Here is a 20,306-nt window from a genome sequence, read left to right on the forward strand (position 1 = left end):
GCAAGCCAAGATACATAAGCCAACATCAGAAGCATGGTTTCATATTCTGGTTTGTTGACCACAAACAAACCATAGTTGGTTGTGACAAGCTTGCATGTACAAATAAGGTAAACCCCCCCCAAGAGTTCATTGTTAAGTGCAAACCAGGTTTTGTGTGAAATCTGTGTGACGGTTTGTTTACTTGGAAGGTTTTTTAAAGGTTCACACATGTATGTCTCCTAACAAATCATTTCTGTGTTTTGTTTAGGTAAGACCATTGCAATTGGAAAAGTTCTGAAATTGGTTCCAGAGAAGGATTAAGCATTGTTTTTGACAAGCCTGCACAAATACTGTGAGGGGGAAAAATTGACTCTGCAAAAGCCTACTTCACATCGCCTTCTTATTTTCTTCCCATTGATAACCTTCTCCCTATATTTGCAAAGATGAGATTTCACAGCAAAGGTCCACATTATGTCAGCTTTCTCATATTGAGAGCTCTGCTATGCCACTGTTGAATTCCCCCCCAAAGTTTTTTTTTCCTCCCCCTTCCTCCCAAATTCTGCTTCCTTGGAAAGATTTGGCAATAGCTTTGTAAGTGATGTGGACATAATTGCCTAGAATTATGAAAAATCTATAGGATTTATGTTTATTTCCCCTCTCCCAGCATATTGAAACATTTTTCAAGGCAGATCATTAAGAGTGTGCAAGCGTGTGTGCACATGTTACAAAGACAATTACCATGTTAATAAACTATTCAATTTGAAATCTTTTTTCAGTATCTTAATTGCTTTTGAATAATGTTTTTATCCAGATGTAACACCTGTTGCATTAGCTTTTAACCTGCCAAGTAATCTGAATATTCAGTTACTTAGGCTTTTCTGAAACCCAACTCTTTCCCTTTGCCGCCTCCCGGACGAAGTTATAAATGAAGCAATTAGACAATTGACAAAATTTGTACTAAAGAAACTTTCTTTCTCCCTTTCCTTATGGTGGATTTAAAAAAAATTAAATATGTTCATGCAAGTATGGTACTATTTAATTAGTGTTGCATCACTTTATCTACAAACAAACTTAACTTGATTTTTTTAAGGCACTGGGGCGAGCTAGATCTACCTACAGTGCCCTGAATTATACCATCAAATCCTTTCTGGCAGAAAATGCTAACCAATAAAATTAGTAGGACTGTTACGTGACATCTCTGGCAATAATGCTGGTACATGATGTTTGGTCTAAAAACTAAGCACAGGTACCAGTTTATGATAAAGTTGCGCTGTTCATTCTACCTTTTAACTTGGAAGATGGGAGAATCTTTGGTTGCTGGGTTTTGTTTTGTTTTTAAAAAAAGAGATTTGAAGCAAACCAAATAGGCCATAGAGGAGTGGTAGGTATTCACTCAACTGGCAGCGGCTGAATAATGGCTCATTCAGCAAGTGCCACTTATTTAATCCAGAAGGTTTGTTTGCTCATTAAAATTGAGAGTAGAATCAAGCACAGTCTATAAATTTCTGCATATCAAAGCAATTTGAGTTAAGGGAAAGCAAAAGTGAATAAAAGGATTTGTGGTTGGCAGTTCAAAGGAACAGGGGTTGTAAACTTTATACTTGGCTGAATGTTGGTCTGTACCATTGCTATAAACAATTAGGGAAAGAGTTGAAAGGGAGGTGCAATGATATTCAAAGTGTTTAATGGCAAATCTCCATTATTAGGTTCATATAAGAAGGCTGACTTCCAATATTGTTCAAAGTGCTTCTCCAATTAAATCCTTTGCAGTGTATGTTCAAATAGTAATGTGCCCTTTCCCCTAAAGTTTACAGTCATGTGACTGTTTCATTTTACACAATTCTAAATTTAAAATGTTTGCCCTTTTTTGTTTCTTTGTAACTGTGGAACCTCCCATCCATTTCACTTGAGGCTACATTGTATGGACGAAGCAAAGTTTATTGTCCTTCAATTTCATATGACTACACTTGTAGCTACCGTAATGCATGAAATTTAAATAAATTTTATTATGTCTGCAAATTTCTGGGCTTTTATTTTTCTGGGAATCTGAAAGCTTTTAAAGTCAATAACTTCTAAAACAAAGCTAAAGAATTCAGATAAAGCTGAAAAATTCAGAAATAATCCAGATTTTTCTTTTTCTTACTTTATAATGTAAGCTGAAGGAAGAGTCTTTGAAAGATTTGCCTGAGGTCGTGAGCTTACCATTTTCAGATGTTAACTTGTGCTGTGTTTGTGTCTCAAGCTCCGCCTCTTTCCTTTGAGACAATTGCTAGTGAATAATGTAGTTGGTGAAGGGTTTTTTCTTCCTGATATAGAAAATGACAATTCTTGGAGGCAGAGATGCAGCTAAAGAAGCTAGTAGTCATTGAATGCAGTCATTCTTTAGAATAAAAGTTGCACTTGAGGACAGGGGCAGACTTTGGTCTTTCAAATTTCAGTGACACCCTGTGCGAAAATTCAGCCCCTCTCGCCTTCCATTCTGCATGTGTTTTATATCATACTTGCAGCACACCCCTTGGCTCAGTGTGGGTGAACCAGTTACACTGCGTTTGCTGAGGAACTGCAGGACTTAAGAATAGGAATGCTAACTGAAGTTGTCATATGGCATATGGAATTCAGCTATGGTTGCAGTGCTGAATGCACTCATTCCAGGGTTAAATATAATTGAAATGGAAAGGACTTGATTCAAGAAAACTGGGGCTTGAGTGTTAATGTGTGTTACCACTGCATTCAGAACCTCAGGCTTTAAAGTCCCAAAGAGTTCTCCAGTTATGTGATTTAGATTGCAAGCTTCTCTTCATTGAATTAAATCAAGCTTGGTAAATGTAAAGCAACCTCTTGGGCAGGTCTGAGGAATCATGCTGAACTTCAGGTATTGCTGAACTACAACTCCCATCAGCCTCAGCAAGCCTGGCCAATGTCCAGGGTTGATGGGATTTAACAATGTCTGGAGAGTCAGAGGTCCCCCACACCAGTTACACACAAGTTCTGCCCTGCCCATTGAACTGAATGGAGAAACCTTCATTGGTAAGGGAGCTTCCTACATGCACCAGAGCTCATGTGAGGCATCACTAAACCAAGGTGTGTTCCTCAGGAGCTGTGAAAGCATTAAAACTGAAGGATAGTGCTAGTTTCCTAAGTCAAGTAAGTAAATTCTGGAGGCTCCATCTTTTCTCCCCAAGATAGAAAGGTTCCAATTTAAACCCTCTGGTTTACTCATTCCACACAAATTTATATACAGGATATAAATTCCTGCTTGGGCAGCTTCGTTGGTTAGAGCATGGCGCTAATAATGCCAAGGTTGCAGGTACAATTCCTGTATAGGACAGCTGCATATTCCTGCATTGCAGGGGGTTGGCCTAGATTATCCTTGGGGTCCCTTCTAACTCTACAATTTTATGAATGAATGTTTCTAAGTCAAGTCAAGAAGTTCCTGTTAAACAATTTGCAGCTGTGCTACGACCACATCTTGCCACTAATCATGTAAAAACACTTCATCAATGTTCGTGGCTGTTTTGTATTTTTCTTCTGGGGGGGGATAGAAACCCTGTCTAGGCTTCAGGAGAAAGCTTGGAAATGTGAGATTGGAAAGGATTGACTGTGTTAATAGCCAAGACTTAAAACTATTATTTCAAACTCAGCTGATGATAAATGACTTTGGAGTGTGTTCTTGAATCTGAAAGCTTAGTAATGTAAGCAGTGATTAAATGCAAAACTTGAATGTGCCATAAAAGCCTCCTGATTAATATTCTGTAATGGGTGAGGATCCTCTCGGGCAACCCATGTGGGCCTCATGCCAGTGGCAGGTGGAGCAAGGAATGCAAATTTTACTTTCATACAGTAAGCTGGTTTCTATATGCACCTTGTATAGGCAAGCAGGAGTCACTATGAGGACACATTCCAGCTTGGAAGAAAACACCCAAAGGGTGTGTTAAGCAGAGTCAGGGACGGGGGCTGCATTCACCCCCAGAGCCTGTGGTTCCTGGCCCTCTACTACCTACAAATTGGAAACACTGCTGCATTTCCTGCACGCAGTTGAACAAACCCAGTCCTTGCAATGAATGAAAATGGCATGAAGGTTGCCTTCTGTCAGTGACAAGTGCCAATCCCAGGTCTCTGTTGCAAAAACTGAGGGTTTTTACTGATTCAAATCTTACATCCGTTGTCTTTTATGTGTCGCAGAAGATGTCATTTGAGAAGAGTCTACCCATCCAGTGTCAATCTAAAATCTCTCACATTTTCCAGTCTTATTTCTCCCCTTACCTTCCATGTCAAACAACTTGAATAAGCTGTGGTCCAATAAAGAATACTAAAAACCTGTGTCATGCCTCCAGCGACTTCTTTTAAAACTCAAGGCTTAGTGTCGTGTCTCTGACCAATCGAAACACGCTTGCTTGTTTTGCTGGTTGAATATTGGATGTGAACCTAAATCATGGATAGGATGGTAGTGGTACTAGGCTGCTGACAAAACCAGAGTTAAATTTATCAAATATGAAATATTTGGAAAGAATTGACAGACATACATATGCATTGTACAGCTAAAAGGATTTAGGGTATTACGACATTTTAACGGGTGCCATCAAATACAGTTCAGCTCTAAGGTGGGAATTAAGTGTAGATTGCACATAAAGATTTAGTAAATGCCTACGCCTGACAGGAGGATGCAGTTTTACAATGTATGGCATTCTTAGCTTCTTATAGTATTTGAATGAGAACCTGTGCACCTCCAGATTTTGCTAGACTACAAGCAGCTAGCTGGGTCTGATGGGAGTTGTTGTCTGGCAACGCCTGGAGGCCCACAGGCTCCCTATTGCTCTTATAGATGAAAGTGTGAAGGGAATACTGCCGCCTTGTCACTAAGCCTGTAACCATTTGTCTCTGGGCTGTATCATATCAGACTGCAGGAAAGGAATACCCAAGGATGAGTGAGAAATTTTCTTAATATGCTACGTTTCCTTTTTCGTGGTGGCTCCCCATTTGTGGAATGCTCTCCCCAGAGGGGCTTACCTGGCAGCACTCAATCCACCCGTGATGTAGAACCTGTATTTTGGGGATGTAAAAAGCACCACTGTTACTGATTAGTGCCAGTTTCCCCTGCTGCTTTTCAAATTCTGCATTTGGCAGAGCTTGAGGGCTTTTGGGAGGTATTTCTCAAGTTGTAGTTGTTTAGTCGTGTCTGACTCTTCATGACCCCATGGACCAGAGCACGCCAGGCACTCCTGTCTTCCACTGCCTCCCGCAGTTTGGTCGAACTCATGCTGGTAGCTTCAAGAACACTATCCAACCATCTCGTCCTCTGTCGTCCCCTTCTCTTTGTGCCCTCCATCTTTCCCGACATCAGGGTCTTTTCCAGGGAGTCTTCTCTTCGCATGAGGTGGCCAAAGTATTGGAGTCTCAGCTTCAGGATCTGTCCTTCCAGTGAGCACTCAGGGCTGATTTCCTTAAGAATGGATACGTTTGATCTTGCAGTCCATGGGACTCTCAAGTGTCTCCTCCAGCACCATAATTCAAAAGCATCAATTCTTCGGCGATCAGCCTTCTTTATAGTCCAGCTCTCACTTCCATACATCACTACTGGGAAATCCAAAGCTTTAACTATACGGACCTTTGTTGGTAAGGTGATGTCTCTGCTTTTTAAGATGCTGTCTAGGTTTGTCATTTCTTTTCTCCCAAGAAGCAGGCGTCTTTTAATTTTGTGACTGCTGTCACCATCTGCAGCGATCATGGTAAAATCTCTCACTGCCTCCATTTCTTCCCCTTCTATTTGCCAGGAGGTGATGGGACCAGTGGTCTCAAGTAAACAGACTCAAATATGTGTTCTGTTGCCCAGCTATAGAATTTTGCTTTACATGGACAATCATTTTATCCATTATTTTCCGTTTAAATGAAATTACAATATACTGCTACGTGCAGGTTTTTGACAACTCGGTACTTAAAGCATCTTACATGAATCTAAACCATTGCCTAACTCAGTGGTATCAAATATGTAATCAAGTATATAATTTTGAAAAACTAGTGGGAGGCAAACTAAAAGCCAAGACCTGGCAAATAAGAGGGAAGTGCCCTGAGAAGAAAGTGTGTTTCCAAGGCATGCTCTGGTTCATGGGGTCACAGAGAGTCGAACACGACTAAGACAACCAAACAACAACATTACCGAATATCCATATGAAACTCTTATTTCAGTTTTCTGATTTCTATACAAAGCACTGAGAGGGCTTCCCATACATTTTCATCCTGTCTTCCCTCTGCCCCACCCTAGGAGCTCAAGGTGGCAAACATAGTTATCCACTTTCCCAATTATCATCTCAACAATTCTGTGACTCTCTAAAGCTGAGAGAAAGTGACTAACCAGATAAGCCTTTTGGATGAAGCGAGGATTTCAACCCTGTTTTCCAAGACCCTGGTCTGACACTCTTAAGCGCTAGCAATGACTATGAAATAACAGAAATATTAAGGTTGAGTTGGTATACATTCCCAGCTAAAGATTCCCAGACAAGTTCAAGGTTTATATAAAACCCTTAACTTTCCTTGTGATCTGCCCACTTGACCGCTTTCGGGTAAGCGTCCATAGGTGCCTTCTCTGTACTGTTTTGGGCACATGCTTTTGTTTATAGCCTACCCAAGTATTTAAGGCTGATGCATACTTTTATCTGGGTTGTTTTTTAACTTGTTTTTGAATGTTTTGATTGTTTTACCTGCAATTCCACAGTTGTTGTTTTTTGTAATCCGCTTTGCAGTTGTTCTACAAACAAGTGGTGTATACATTTTCATGAAATAAAAGTTAAAACCCAAGGACCCCCTGTGCTCCGTCCCTGCAGAAAAACCACAAGCCTTTCAGTGGTTGCAGCAATCTCCTTAAATCGTCCCCTCGGACTTCCTCTCATTCCAGATCCAGCTTTTAGCAGAAGAAACGGTGCTCCACTGGACTCTTTGCACAGGCACGATTCCCGTTCTTAAACGTTTAGAAATTCAAAGCGCATTTCCCCAATGCTTTTAGCTGTTTCTATTTCATCTGTAAGCCGCCTTGAGTCCCTGCTAGAGAAAAGGCGGAATAACAATGATCACAGTACTGTAATAATAATGACAGGTGGTAAGACATCAGGGCTGCAACTCCTGACTTTGCTACTTTTTATTTAGAGCGGGTGGGAGGTTATTAATAGCACAGCAACAGCTGCATTAAAATTTCGGGTTTTCTCCCTTGTCCTGCATCTCTGCCCCGCGAGAGTCCAAAAATGGCGCCCGAAGTGAAACAAGATTCGAGCTTTGCCGCTCTAGCGTTCCAGTTTCACCATAGAGAGGAAGCGTTTCCCCCTCGGCTCCTATGGAGACTAGACCGGAAGTCTAGCTGGTTCACTCTCAGCCTCCGCGGAAACCCCTCCCTCCCTCGCCTTTTTTACGCGTCGGCTGCGGGTGACGTCATTGCCGCTCGCCGCGGTGTGTTGGCGCACGAGGAGAAGAAGCAGCATGGATCCAGCTACGGAGTTTCCTGTGAATCAAGGGCAGGTAAGGAGAGGCGGCCGCCGCTTTGGCGGGGAGGGGGAAGGAATGCAGCACTTGGGGGCTTCTCTCCGGCGTGGCGCCCGCTGGAGCGGAGGCAGCCGCTGGGCTTCCCGCGCCACCAACGGGCGCCTCTCGGTTCTGCGATTCGGAGTCTGGCGGGTGGCGATCAACGGGTGCTGGAGTAGGACTGAGGGGAGCTGGCATCAAGATCTGACCCTGCCGGGTTTACGTATAAGCTAAACCAGCTATAGCTTAGGGCCCCACTTTCTTGGGGGCTCCCAAAAGAATTAAAGGGGGGAACCTGGATGTACATTTCCAAAATATAAGATAAAAAACAAATAAAATAAAACCCACATACAGTGTTTTGTGTTGTGTAGGCTCCTGTGATGTAAGTCATGGACCCTGCTTGCTAGCCTGCTCCCTAAAATATCACTGGTTTGCTCATTTCTGCATATAGGGTGCCTACATTCTGCATGGTATGGTTGCACGGCAACATATAAAGGGCCCCATTACCTTCAGTAGCTTAGAGTCTTATCAAACCTAAATCCGGCCCTGGTGAAGTTCAGGGGGGACAGGCCCTCTCAGCCTAGCTCTAAATTTGGGGGGGGGGGTTAGGGGGGAAGAGGGGAGGAGAGAGAACAACCGGATGCGGCTTTGAACCCCATAGGAGAGAAACACATTGGAACTTGGAACTGTTTGCAAAGGACAGCCCCTGCTTTCTGATACCAGCTCAGAAAAGGGCAACCCAAAATATAGAGGGATGGATCAAAACCCTTATGAGGACAGGTTGCAGCTCTGGGGTCTTTTTAGGTTAGAGAAAAGGTGAGTAAGACGCGGCATAATAGAAGTTTATATGACTATGCATGACATGGAGGAAGCTGTGAAGCAGTTACTTTGCTGCTTGTATGCCAATGTGTTGGCCTAGATTAGGGGTTGGAAACCTGTGGGCCCTCCAGATCTTGCTGGACTCCAACTCCCGTCAACCCCAGGCAGCATGGATGATGGGAGTTGGAGTCCATCAACATCTGGAGGGTCACAGGTTTCCTATCCCTACACTAGATGGAGGTGAAGGATTGAACTCATTGTAAATTATGCTTAATGCCGCTATGTATTTTTGTAGACAAAACACTTGCTCTTTAATAATGGGTTGGCTGGGGATTAGTTATCTGTATGGTTGGTTGGAATGCCTAGAGTGGTGCTTGGATGTGGAGTACTGTATTGCTAGGATGCATTTTGGAGAGGTTGCTGTATCAGGAAGGGGAGTGTGGGTGTAGTTTCTGTATCAGAAATTTTGTTTAGTTACTAATCATGCTGTTTTGTGGAGTTCATCTGTGTTATAAGAATTCAAAGGTCTCGGATATAGAATAATGTTCATAATTGCATAAGGTAAACACACATACATAAGTATATAAACCATGTGTCTAAAATAGTACAGGAGAGCAATTCTGAAGCCATTTTGACTCTTCACTAAAGTACCTCAAATATTTTTCTGCAGTAGGAGGATGGGGAAAACTTTCCAATTTTTCTTTTCGCTTGCAAATCCTCCCTACAAACCCAGTCTGGGAAGTATCTTGGACGGTGGACAGATTATCAACAGGCATAATTTTTTAAAAAGAGAGTCAGGAACAAAAGTATTTGCAATCTGAAAGTAATGGCTGGGCTACCCAGGCAGATGCAGTCAGAAAGGCTTTATCAGGTACCTTGATAGACAGGAGAGAAGTTGCGCTCACAGTACTGCTGGAGAACACCTCCTTCTGTGATGTCTCTGATGTTTTTGGGGTGGTTTTGGGCTAAGGGGTGGGCAATTTCAAAAGTATTTATAGGGGCTTGCACGCCCTTGTTTTGGGTCTCTCACACCTTCTTGCAAAGGGCAGGGGGACTCTGTTGCAATCTGCCCTGCTTTCTACTGGATCCTTGCCTCCATCCATTCATCTCTGACCAGACATGGACTTAGGAGACTCAGTGCCTTGGGGAATTGGGCAGCAAAAGCCAACCCCACATTTTCTATAACATCTGTAATGCTTCATTTAAGGCTTCAGCTGAGGTTATTACCTGCTTTGAGATTATTATTATTTTTTAATGATACCTTCTTGTGGATTTGCTCTTTCAGATTAAAAAAGCAGCCCAGGCCCTCCTTGCATTCAGCGCCAGTAAGCAAAAAAATGCAGAGAAGCTGCTGTTGAATGAGGACCAGCATGTATTTCTGATGGTCACAGTTTGGAAAATCCCTCCACGTGAACAAGTCATCAAAATGTAAGGCTCTGGGTTTTGCTGCTCTGCTGTGTCTTTGACCATGATGCCTTTTGCTTCAGTTGTATTCATGACTATTGTCAATCATTCCCTCTGTTTCCAATGGCCAGGCTGTGAGTGACATCACTTATGTAGCTGAAATGACACTACCAACATTCAACCAAGCTTTGACCTGGGAGGACAGGGTTCAAGTCCCCACTCAGCTATGAAGGTCACTTTGTGACCTTGGGCCAGCCACTGCCTCTCAGCCTTACCTACCTTTTCAATATAATTGAGAAAATAAAAACATAATTAGAATCATGTAAAAAAAAATAATCAGAACGATAACATACCTTCGCAGCTTATCTGTGTTAACTGATTAAATAATCTGTTTTCCTTTTTTGAGATTGGACTCCAGCTGGAAACTACTGTGCATTCTTAAAATCGTGTTCTCTTCATTCTAGAACACTGCCTCATGATATTTTGCCGGCCACATCAGATGTTTGCCTCTTCACAAAAGATGAGCCAGGCTTAACAGCTGAGCAGACTGAGAACTTGTACAGGAAACTCTTGTCCCAGCATGGGATCACAAGGATCAGCGAGGTACAGAGAGAACTCTTAGCTTCATCAGTTGGTTTAGCCTGACGTACGAATGCAGCCTAAGGCCTCATCTTAGAAATGTCAGTGATTTAAGTGATATATAAGTACCCTAAATCAGGTGTGGGGAACCTTTTGCCCTTCAGATGTTGCTGAGCTAGAACTCCCATCAGTCCTAGCAGGCATGGTTACTAGAGTTGTTCTCCTGTCACATCTGACAGGCCAAAGGTTCCCTACAACTGATTTAAAGTATTTATATACCATGTAGTAATCTGCCTCATATTGGTTTGCATCCATGTCATGTTATGCTTTATTGTACATTTCATTTTGAAAATGCTCTTCACTGCTTTAGGTCTAAAGTGGCATATAAAATACATTGGAATCATCATGATCCAATGTCATTTTATGTTCCTTCAATTTCTATTTTATTGTTTCAATATTCTGTTTTTCACTTGGAGCTCTTGGGGCCTAAATTGCTATATGAATGAACTGTAATGATCATTATTTTATCTTTTAATTAAATGCTGTAGTGTAATCTAACCAACCTCACCCCTGTATCTGAAGGTCATCTCCTACAAAACACTGAAAAAAGAATATAAACCTTATGAAGCAAAGCGTCGCCTCCTGAGTCGATTTTCTCTCTTTTTGGCTGATGACCGGATTCGGCGGCTTCTGCCATCGCACATAGGGAAACACTTCTATAAGAGTAAAAAGTAAGCACCCTCACTTGTCCATGTTTCATTTCTACCAAATTCTACTAAGGATGCTGAACTCTTCCTGAAATCTTGCCTTTTTCTGTCATATAAGGGCTCCTGTGTCTGTGAATCTGAAAGCGAAGGACCTCTCTAAGGAAATAAAGAAGCATCTCCAAGGCACTATTCTTCCAGTCACAAACAAGGGCTGTTGCTAGTAAGTATTAATTTTGATACTTAACTTTCATCAACCAGGCTATGAATTTATTTAGTGGCTGCATTTATGTGTTGCTTCTCAGGCATTTGAGACATTTTACAACATGATGCTAACCCAAAGAAATTCCAAAAGACAAAGGGGAATATTCAGCCAATTTTTACTCAACATACACTCTTTGAAATGAATGAGCCTGATTCAGTTCTGTTTGTTAATTTCAGTGAGTCTGCTCTGCGTAAAATTTAGTTGACTACCACCCAAGCTAATAAAGGAGCAGACTTGTCTCAGGCTAGTCATGGTATTTCTTCTTTAACTTAAAGGTAGTATATAAATTATTTTATTATTGGTAACCACAGTTGACTCGCAACTTGTGCACGTTTAACTTGCACAGTCGCAGCCTTATGGGCTTGGCAGTTGGCCATCTAAAATTGCACAGATTAAACACACACAAGGTAGACAGCTTAACGGTTCTTTCAGTGTGGAAATAGCTTTCAGGCTTTCTTACCGGGCTCTGAGACTCCCAGATGCCAGTAAGTGAGGTCCGCTCAGCGCACCAACTTCAGAAGGGTAGGGGTGGTTGTGTGTAGGGGGGGCAGTTCCAGGGTTCTCTTTGCTATACGCGATTTCGGCTTTACAATCTCCCAGTGAGTTGCAAGTTGACTGTGTTATCATTATAATTATGTGCTTTGTAGTTCTTCACCCTGGTATTTATTTTAAGGAAGATGTCATGGACTGGCTTGGATGCAGAGGAGACACCGAGCTGGAGAATCCTCAGGGAAAGAAGGATCAGAGCCAGGGAACTGGTGGTGGGATGATGATGAATGGTCAGAGGGAGCAGACTGGGAGGAGAAGGAGGAGGTGTCAGAAGCTGAAGAGGCCACACGGTTTAGTGAGCAGGAAGAGACTGTGGCAGAGAGCAATCCAGAACCAGAAGCACCAAGGTGGAACCTCTAGGTTCAAGGGCAGCATTCCTCTGAGGAATGCTGGGGAATACGGACAGTAGAGGGCTGTTGTGTTCGTGCCCTGCTTCTCAGTTTCCCAGAGGCCACTATAAGCCACGGGATACTAGACTAGATGGGCCTTCAGTCTGATCCTCCAGGGCAAGTGGTGGGGAGCCTCCAGCCCACAGGTTGAACCTGCCCCACCTGGCCTCTGCATTTGGCCCACACGACCATTTCCCCAAAGTCTGCACCACCCTGTCTTAGAGGGAAAGAACAGACAGCTGAAGGACTGCCATTCAGCAGGGTATTGACTCCAGGTGTTGCTCGTTTTTCAGTTCTATACGTGTTGGTCACAGTGGCATGGAGGCCTCGGAGATCTCTGAAAACGTTGTTGGTGCCGTGAAAGTGTTAGCCACGAAAGCCCCCCAGGTAATGATGCTCAGTCAGGTGAGGGGTGAAGGCATCTCTGCCCACTCATCCAGGAATAAATCCCATTAATCTTGGTGGGGCTTATTTCCAAGTAAATATGCATGGAATTGGGCCGTCCATCTTTTTATTAAAGCGGTTTGCTTTGTGCCTGCCCTCTTTCATTAACTTCCTTTTCTTTCTTTCTTTTAAATAAAAACAACACACAATTGCTGCAGATCTGGAAAAGTGTTAAGATCCTTCATCTCAAGATGAGCAAGTCTGTTGCTCTTCCGATCTTTACCTGTAGTAATCCCATAACAGGAGTTCCTCAGAAACAGCCAGATGCCGAAGTTGAACAGGTAGGAGCCTGACTCATGTGTACATAGTGGGCGCTTTCAGCAAGGGTGGTCCTCCTGGCCGGTTATATAACTACGGCTACTTAGTATTTTGTAACTTCTGCATGTCTGAAGAGGCCTGCTTAAACAAAAATGTTTAAAGTAAGCACAGGAAGGAGAGCAGTGAAGGTCAATAGATGGGGAGTTCCGAAATGTAGGTGTTGCCATGCTGGAATATGGATTTACGACTGCAGAATGAGTATTGGGTTCCACAGATCAAAGCGGTCGAATCGGCACATTTGGGAATTGTAGTTCTACTATTCGGAGGGTGCCGGGTTGGCTGTATGTGGAACTAGGGGGGAGATCCAGAAACGTTCTGGGAAATGTGCATTGGTACATGGTGTGTACCCATTTGTCTGTATTGGTGTGGTCTTTTGATGAAGGTGCTAAGGAAATTAATAAATACCTTCCAGGAAAACCAAGCGAAGAAGAAGAAAAAGAAAGGGAAAAAGACAGCTGGAAAGAAGAACTTGGCTAAAGCCCGGGCGACAGGAGAAATCAGCCAGGTTCCTGCCATTGCTGGGAAAAAGAAGGCAGCAGCTAAAGTCTCTGCCGTTGTCAAAGCGGAAGAAGATGAGGATGGAGACATTCCACAGCTGGTTCCAATCGAAGCATGTCCCGGTGTGAAAAATGAGAAGGTAAACCAATCTTGTTCTGGCTGAGTTACAATTGGAGCTTCAACTTGACGGAAGATTCTGTTCCAGATACCTTGCAGGGCTGTCCACACGGTATGCTGAACACAGGCACAAGCTGTGGGTGTGTTTGTGTGAATTATTTGTATGCACAGGGACACAGGTTGTACTCTCATGAAATGGAATGTGAGGGTTTCTGTGTGGTCGTTTTGCCACCCTCAGAAGCAGGGGGAATGGTAGGCCACGAAAGGGGTTTCTTCATGGCAGCCTCTAAATTGTGGAACTCCATCCCCTCAAAGGTGAATTTGGTTATCTTCACTCTACAGTTTTTTCCCATATGCAGAAGAGATACCTCTTTACCCTTGCCTTTGACGGAGTTAATGTGGGGGTTTTGGGGGGGGGACTCCACCTATTTGGTTAATTCACGGTTTCATTTCATCAGGAACCGTTTTACTTGTTTTTACCATTTTGATGGTTTTATCCATTTCTAGATAAAACTTCTGTAACCCACCCCGGGATCTTACAGTGAAGGGTGGGTTATGAATCTTGTAAAATAAATGAAATATAATACATAACTTACTTATGAAAATAGGCAAATACATTTTAATAAGAGTGTACTAGACGAAAATGCATTTACACTGCTTCGTGAAAGGTGATCATTGTATCTGCAAAGGACAGAAAATGTCAAACGAAAGGGAAAGTGACAAACTGGCAGGAGATCTTTTGCTTGAGACTTGAAAGAAAGGAAGCAAAGATTTTTTTGCTTGATAGGTGAACAAAATCCAATAATGATGTTCAGGTGCAGTTTGTGCCAGACAGGAGTAATAATAATTATTACTTTATTTATATTTCACTCTTCTGCCCCAGCCACTCTGGGTGGCTTCCAGCATATGCAAAAACATAATAAGACATTAAACACTAAAAACCTCCTGATACAGGACTGCCTTCAGATGTCAGATGTCTTCTAAAGGTTGTATCTCCTTGATATCTGATGAGAGGGCATTCCACACAGTGGGCGCCAATACCAAGAAGCCCCTCTGTGCTTCTCTGTAACCTCACTTCTCACAGTGAGGGAGCTGCCAGAAGGCCCTCAGACTTGGATCTTAGGGTTTGGGCTGAACAATGGGGGTGGAAACGCTGCTTCAGGTATACAGCACCAAGGCCGTTTAGGGCTTTAAAAGTAAGAGCCAACACTAGCTTTTATTCTCAGTGACATTTGGTAGCGAGTGGGGAGAAGAATAAAATCTTTCTATTTTCAACACATATCATGGTGAACAAAAACAGGTGAGTTCATACATCGAACTACCGTGTGTTCCGAATTCCGCTCATCATTGCTCCCATCATCATTTTTTAAAAGGAAAAAGTCTGTTGACTCCTGATGGGTGCCTTTATTCTCTTGCTTTCCCTCTTCAATATAGGTGCTAGAGCCTAGTCCTGCCACCGGAAAAGAAATCAAAGCAGGCAAAAAAGCTGCAGCAACTCTAACTCTCCTTGGCAAGAGGAAGACATCCCCGTCTCCAGGAACACAACTGAAAACACCTGGAGTTGGGTCCAAATTGCTCGGACGAGACAAGAAACCCAAGACCCAAAGCTAAAACGTTTTGGAGGAGGAGCAGACAAAGACCCCAAAGAAGACAGAAGCAAAGTCTTCTGTGACCCTTAAACCAGGGAAATTGGTCAAGTCTGCCAGGAAAGCTCCTTAAACTTGGGGAAAGGAAGGTGCCGCAGTCAGCATGACCAGCGTTGCAGCACATAGGGTTGTAGCCATCAAAGTTGTACTGTTAGCACAAGGACTTGTCCGCTCACTCTTCTGTCCTCCCGTGTGCCCAACCCCACCTCCTTCCAAACCCTCTGGAGCAGATGTGGGGAGCGCAAGGAGAGAGGGGAGATGTTCTGTGTCCCAACTGGATGTCCTTGCACCAATAGGATGACTTTGTTGAGTACAACTTGTAAAAGTCAATGGAGTTCAGCAGAAAAGTCACCTTGAGAACAGGGTGGCTATAGAGAGCCAGCATTTTTCTTAGCAATCTGTAATCTTGTTTCTAACCGCTAATACAGACCTGTGTTATTCAGATCTATATAAAGTCAGACTTTCCTTTTATGACATGTGCATTGCATTATTATTTTTTGCCTGTACTTCATTATCTATTTTATATTATACAATTTAATATGACATACAGGTATAGCAAAAAAAGTTAAATAATGGGCCTATTTCCTATCCTTACTCTCTTGGGTAACAAGGATTTTTTATTTTTACAAAACACCTCCTAATACTCCAAATACATTATTTATTCAGATACTTCTCACCTGGTGAGAATATTTATTTTATTTTTATTTTTTAAAGTTCATTAAGCCCATGACATCAACAGAATTGAGTTGTTGTCTTCTAACCCTAGTTGAAAATTATACTTAATTTAGCAAACTGCTAGTAACCCCAATATCAATTCCAGATTGCTATTAGTAATTGCATCTTCTAGATTGCATGCTATTTTCAAAATCCACAGTTGGGCATGACTTTGATCAGGACCAACCAAAATGTCAGAAAATAGCAAATAAGCTTTCCAGTTCTCCGGTATTCTCCATCCGTCTGGATGTTACAAAGAGTAGGGGCTGATGTTTCTTTCTTTGTTTTGGGCAGGGTGCAGGTAGGGGTGGAAGAGGGGGGGAAAAAGTACAAAAATGATTCTAATTTTAAACTCTGTTTCAATATGGAGATGTTGATTTTTGTACTTTTGTACTTTCTTCTGACCCCTGTTTACTTCGTTTAATATCTAGACCGGTGGCCAGACTGGTCTTTGGAGATCAGCTGGTGAGTTGCTGGACTTGTGGATCTGAAAGAAAAGCCCCACAAGCATGGGCTCCAAAAGGTGTCACAGCCCTGCTTTAGTAAGATGGAATATGTGCATCAGGGGTGGAGAAGATTTTTCAGCCAAAGGACCACATTCCCTTCTGGGCAGTTTTCTGGGAGCCACATGCCAGCGATGGGCAAATCTGATCTGAGCAACAATTACAAAGTTTGCCTTTCTGCAGGAGGCTATTTTCTATACACTCACACACCCCACTCTGTCCTTCATTAAGGCCAACTGGAGGTGTGAATAGTTTGCACATTGCAGCTAAGCATAAATGCAAGGGGGGGGGGTTGAAGCAGGGCCAGTGAGGGGTGTGGCCTGGGAGAATCCAGATGGCCCTGCAGAGGCTTGAAGGGCTACATTTTGGCCCCCAGAGCTGAGGTTCCCATCCACACAACATGTATAGTGAGAGTTTGCCTCCAGTGAAATTGGGGCTGCCACGTGATTATGGAAAGCAAAGTCGGTCTAATAGATTTTGATTAAATTTGCAAATGAGTAAAACCAAATACTTAAGAATTTAATAGCACAAATGCGGGTGGCGCTGTGGGTAAAACCTCAGCGCCTAGGACTTGCCGATCGCATGGTCGGCGGTTCGAATCCCCGCGGCGGGGTGCGCTCCTGTCGTTCGGTCCCAGCGCCTGCCAACCTAGCAGTTCGAAAGCATCCCGGGTGCAAGTAGATAAATAGGGACCGCTTACCAGCGGGAAGGTAAACGGCGTTCCGTGTGCTGCGCTGGCTCGCCAGATGCAGCTTGTCACGCTGGCCACGTGACCCGGAAGTGTCTGCGGACAGCGCTGGCTCCCGGCCTATAGAGTGAGATGAGTGCACAACCCTAGAGTCTGGCAAGACTGGCCCGTACGGGCAGGGGGACCTTTACCTTCCTTTGTTTTCAAATGATACAGGGCATATGTTGCTGCAAGAATAACAAAAGAGGCGTTTGCTCTGCAAGAGGGAAGTTTTTTTGGGGGGGTTTCTAAGATTGCAATTGCCACATCTCGTTTTGTAAGTGCAGGTACTGAAAGCCCCAGATTAGAGAGCCAATGGTGGCTAGAGTGTGAGACTAAGACTGAGGATGCTCAGATCCCCTCAGCCCTGAACCTCACAGAATGAAGTTAGGACAATCTCTCTCAGCCTTATGCATCTTACAGGCTGGTGGTTTTATTTAAGGGTAAAGTACTGGCTTCACTATGACAAAAATCTTGTAAATCTAAATGCTTAGTTGTGCCTGGACTTGAAATTGTGCTATTAGTGGCTTTTAGTTAGGGAGGTCAGTTAATATGGACTATGTCAAATGCTGTTTATAGCAATTCTGAGTTTTACGTCAGTAGTCCTAATATTTATGCAATAAAGCATTTACATCTCTCTATCAAAGGGCTTTGAAGCTGAGCAAATGGTTTTGTATTGTGCATGTAGATCAAAGATAACCTCCTAAAAATTGTTTGAAATTGCACACATTATCTCTTTATCTTGAGAGGTATTTAGCAAGGTTTTTTGCAAAAACACTTAATGGCTGTACTGTGTGTTGGCCAGATCCAATGCACTTTACAAAGTCAAGGTCAGATGTAAACACACTATTTCAGAATCATCAAATACAATCTTGCAATTTCTACATCATAACATTTTTAGTAAACTTTCTTACTCCGTTGTCTATGTATGTTGGCTAATTTGGCTTCCATCTCTACAAGCTATTTTCAATTACTAATTTTTCAAGGCACATGGCAAGTAAATTAAACTCATGTCTAGTCTTAAGTGCAAAACATTTATCATCTCTTAGAATCTCTTAAAATAGAATCCAACGGAGGCAACTTACTAACGTTTAAGACTTGCTTCCACCCTTCTTGGTAAGTTTGATTCTGTTCATTAGGGTTGGAATAGAAAAAAAAATGGGTTCTGTCCAATGCTAGTCCTACTCGGAGTAGATCCATTGAAACTAATGAACATTAATAGCACTAGCCAGTGGATATAACCCAATAATTTCCTGTGGCACAAGTGGTGTTATTTTGTTTAGCAAAATGAAGGTGGTTGTGATGTCACCATTTACTGATGTCATGAGCATCATTTTGCATACGTTTAAGTTGTTGTCAGAGGCTGTGTGCACACACCATATATATGAAGCAGAATTTCCCAAGAATCCTGGGAACTTGTTTGTTAAGGATGCTGGGAACTGCTTTGTGAGAATTAAACTACAATTTCCATGATTCTTTGGGAGAAGCCATGTGCTTTAAAAAGATGGCGCATACACAGCCACAGACTGGTTTATTCATTCCCTTGCTATTTAGCTTCACCTTTACATTACTTCCACCCATGTCCGGATATATCTGACAACTGAGGTTGATACTCTATGCATCTGACCAAGTGGGCTCTATCTAGTCCCTGAAGCTTACGCCATAACGTTGCGCTTTTAAAATTCCACAGGACTCTTGGTTTTGCTGCCACATGCTTAATTAACCCTCTGTAAATCAGCCCCAAGAAAACGTGGCACATGAACATTAAGACAACATGCCATTCACATGTTTCACTTTTGCGATCGCTCAGGTTTATTTGAAATGGCTGACAATCTATTTTACAGCAATCATGTTTGTTTACTTCCTAGTGTATCTTTAACCAAGCTAATGGGATGGCTATGAAGGCAAAGTGCAGCCAGTGTACAGCACCTTGGTTGTGAGATTGCACTGGCTGCCAATCTGCTACCAGGCGAAGTTCAAGGTGTTGGTGCTAACATATGAGGAGGACCAGGTTACTGTACCTGAGAACTCCTTTATCCCTTATGTATCCCACTGTTCTGCAGGAGAGTTTATCCAAGTCCAAAGATCTTAGAAGCCCACTCCACAGTAACTTGGAGAAGTGGTGGACTTCGGGCTTTCGAATTTCAGCAGTGCCCTGTGCAAAACCAAAATTCAGTTCCCCACCTCACCTTCTGTTCTAAGTCCTTGTTGTAGCTCCCCCTGTGGCACCCTGTGGGTGAACTGGCCACGCTCCCCTAAATCTCCCTTTGCTTAGTGCAGGGCTTTCATCGTGGCTGCCCCCATTCTGTTAAATAGCATTCCTGTCGAGATACAGGAGGAGCCCACTGTCAGCACTTTCTGGAAACAACAGAAGAACATTTTTGATCTTCCCAGCTGGATCAATGGATTTCTGCCATGGGTGTCTTATTTTGGGTGGGGTTTTTTTTTTCTTTTCAAATATATCTGCTGTTTTCTGTGTTGCTTTTAACTGGGATTTTTAAGTTCTTTTATTGTACATCACCTTGAGATTTGTATGGGGAAGGCAATCAATAAACTAATAAAATAACTATCACCCTCTTGGCATTATAAATCAGCAGGCTGTAAATGACTGGACTGGAGTGTGTAACCTTCAGCAATCTGCAATAGTAAGGAATGGGTCTCTTGAAATGAACTAGATATGGGGGTGCCCTCAAATGTGTACCTCTTTTTTACTCTAACATGTTTCAAAGGAATGGTACTCCATATTGTCCTAATTCCTCTCTTCTATAATCTGTTGCATCTCAGATTACAGAAATGTACTGTGCACAGAATCTGTTTTGTTTAATCATCCAATCCTGTGAGTTCCACAAGAATAGCAAAACTCACCCATGTCAAATACATCTGTGCTAAAAGCAAAGACTGGTTTGCTTTCACCCCCTGCACACGCCATCAGACTTCATTGAAAGACAGCTTCCCTAAAGGCTAAACTGTTATACCTATAAGAGGGCATGCAAGTGGACATTAATTGAATTTTCAGTGCAACTTTTTTAATGGAAGAATGGCTCTGAAGAAATTATAGTCGGCATGTTTTAGCAGCCATACCCTTAGGTGCTCTTTATCTTGGATTGCAATCCTAATCGAGCTTCTGGAGAGTAAATCCCATTAA

General features: G+C 42.7%; 2 protein-coding genes across 4 annotated transcripts in view; both read left to right on the forward strand.

Annotated features, from left to right (window-relative positions):
• Positions 1-1,998, forward strand: part of GSPT1 (G1 to S phase transition 1) — a 36,518-nt gene extending 34,520 nt beyond the window's left edge. For all 3 annotated transcript variants that reach the window (XM_082200081.1, XM_082200079.1, XM_082200080.1), the window contains exon 15: positions 248-1,998. In XM_082200081.1, the coding sequence (XP_082056207.1) occupies positions 248-300 (53 nt within the window). In that variant the 3' untranslated portion in view covers positions 301-1,998. The remainder of the gene's footprint in view (positions 1-247) is intronic.
• A 5,359-nt stretch (positions 1,999-7,357) lies between these two features.
• Positions 7,358-15,688, forward strand: RSL1D1 (ribosomal L1 domain containing 1). Its single transcript, XM_082200138.1, has 9 exons — positions 7,358-7,482; positions 9,590-9,732; positions 10,173-10,311; positions 10,870-11,018; positions 11,113-11,214; positions 12,488-12,581; positions 12,797-12,919; positions 13,369-13,593; positions 15,006-15,688. The coding sequence occupies exons 1-9, from the start codon at positions 7,444-7,446 to the stop codon at positions 15,180-15,182; spliced, it is 1,191 nt and encodes a 396-aa protein (XP_082056264.1). The 5' UTR covers positions 7,358-7,443; the 3' UTR covers positions 15,183-15,688.
• Positions 15,689-20,306: the final 4,618 nt, after the last annotated feature.

Source organism: Podarcis vaucheri (genome assembly GCF_965113315.1).
Source record: "Podarcis vaucheri genome assembly, chromosome: 14".
Taxonomy (NCBI): domain Eukaryota; kingdom Metazoa; phylum Chordata; class Lepidosauria; order Squamata; family Lacertidae; genus Podarcis; species Podarcis vaucheri.

Coding starts and splice junctions, on each gene's coding strand:
- RSL1D1 (XM_082200138.1), top strand. CDS start 7,444: ATGGATCCAGCTACGGAGTTTCCTGTGAATCAAGGGCAG. Junction 7,483..9,589: donor TTCCTGTGAATCAAGGGCAG/GTAAGGAGAGGC, acceptor TTGCTCTTTCAG/ATTAAAAAAGCAGCCCAGGC. Junction 11,019..11,112: donor CACTTCTATAAGAGTAAAAA/GTAAGCACCCTC, acceptor CTGTCATATAAG/GGCTCCTGTGTCTGTGAATC.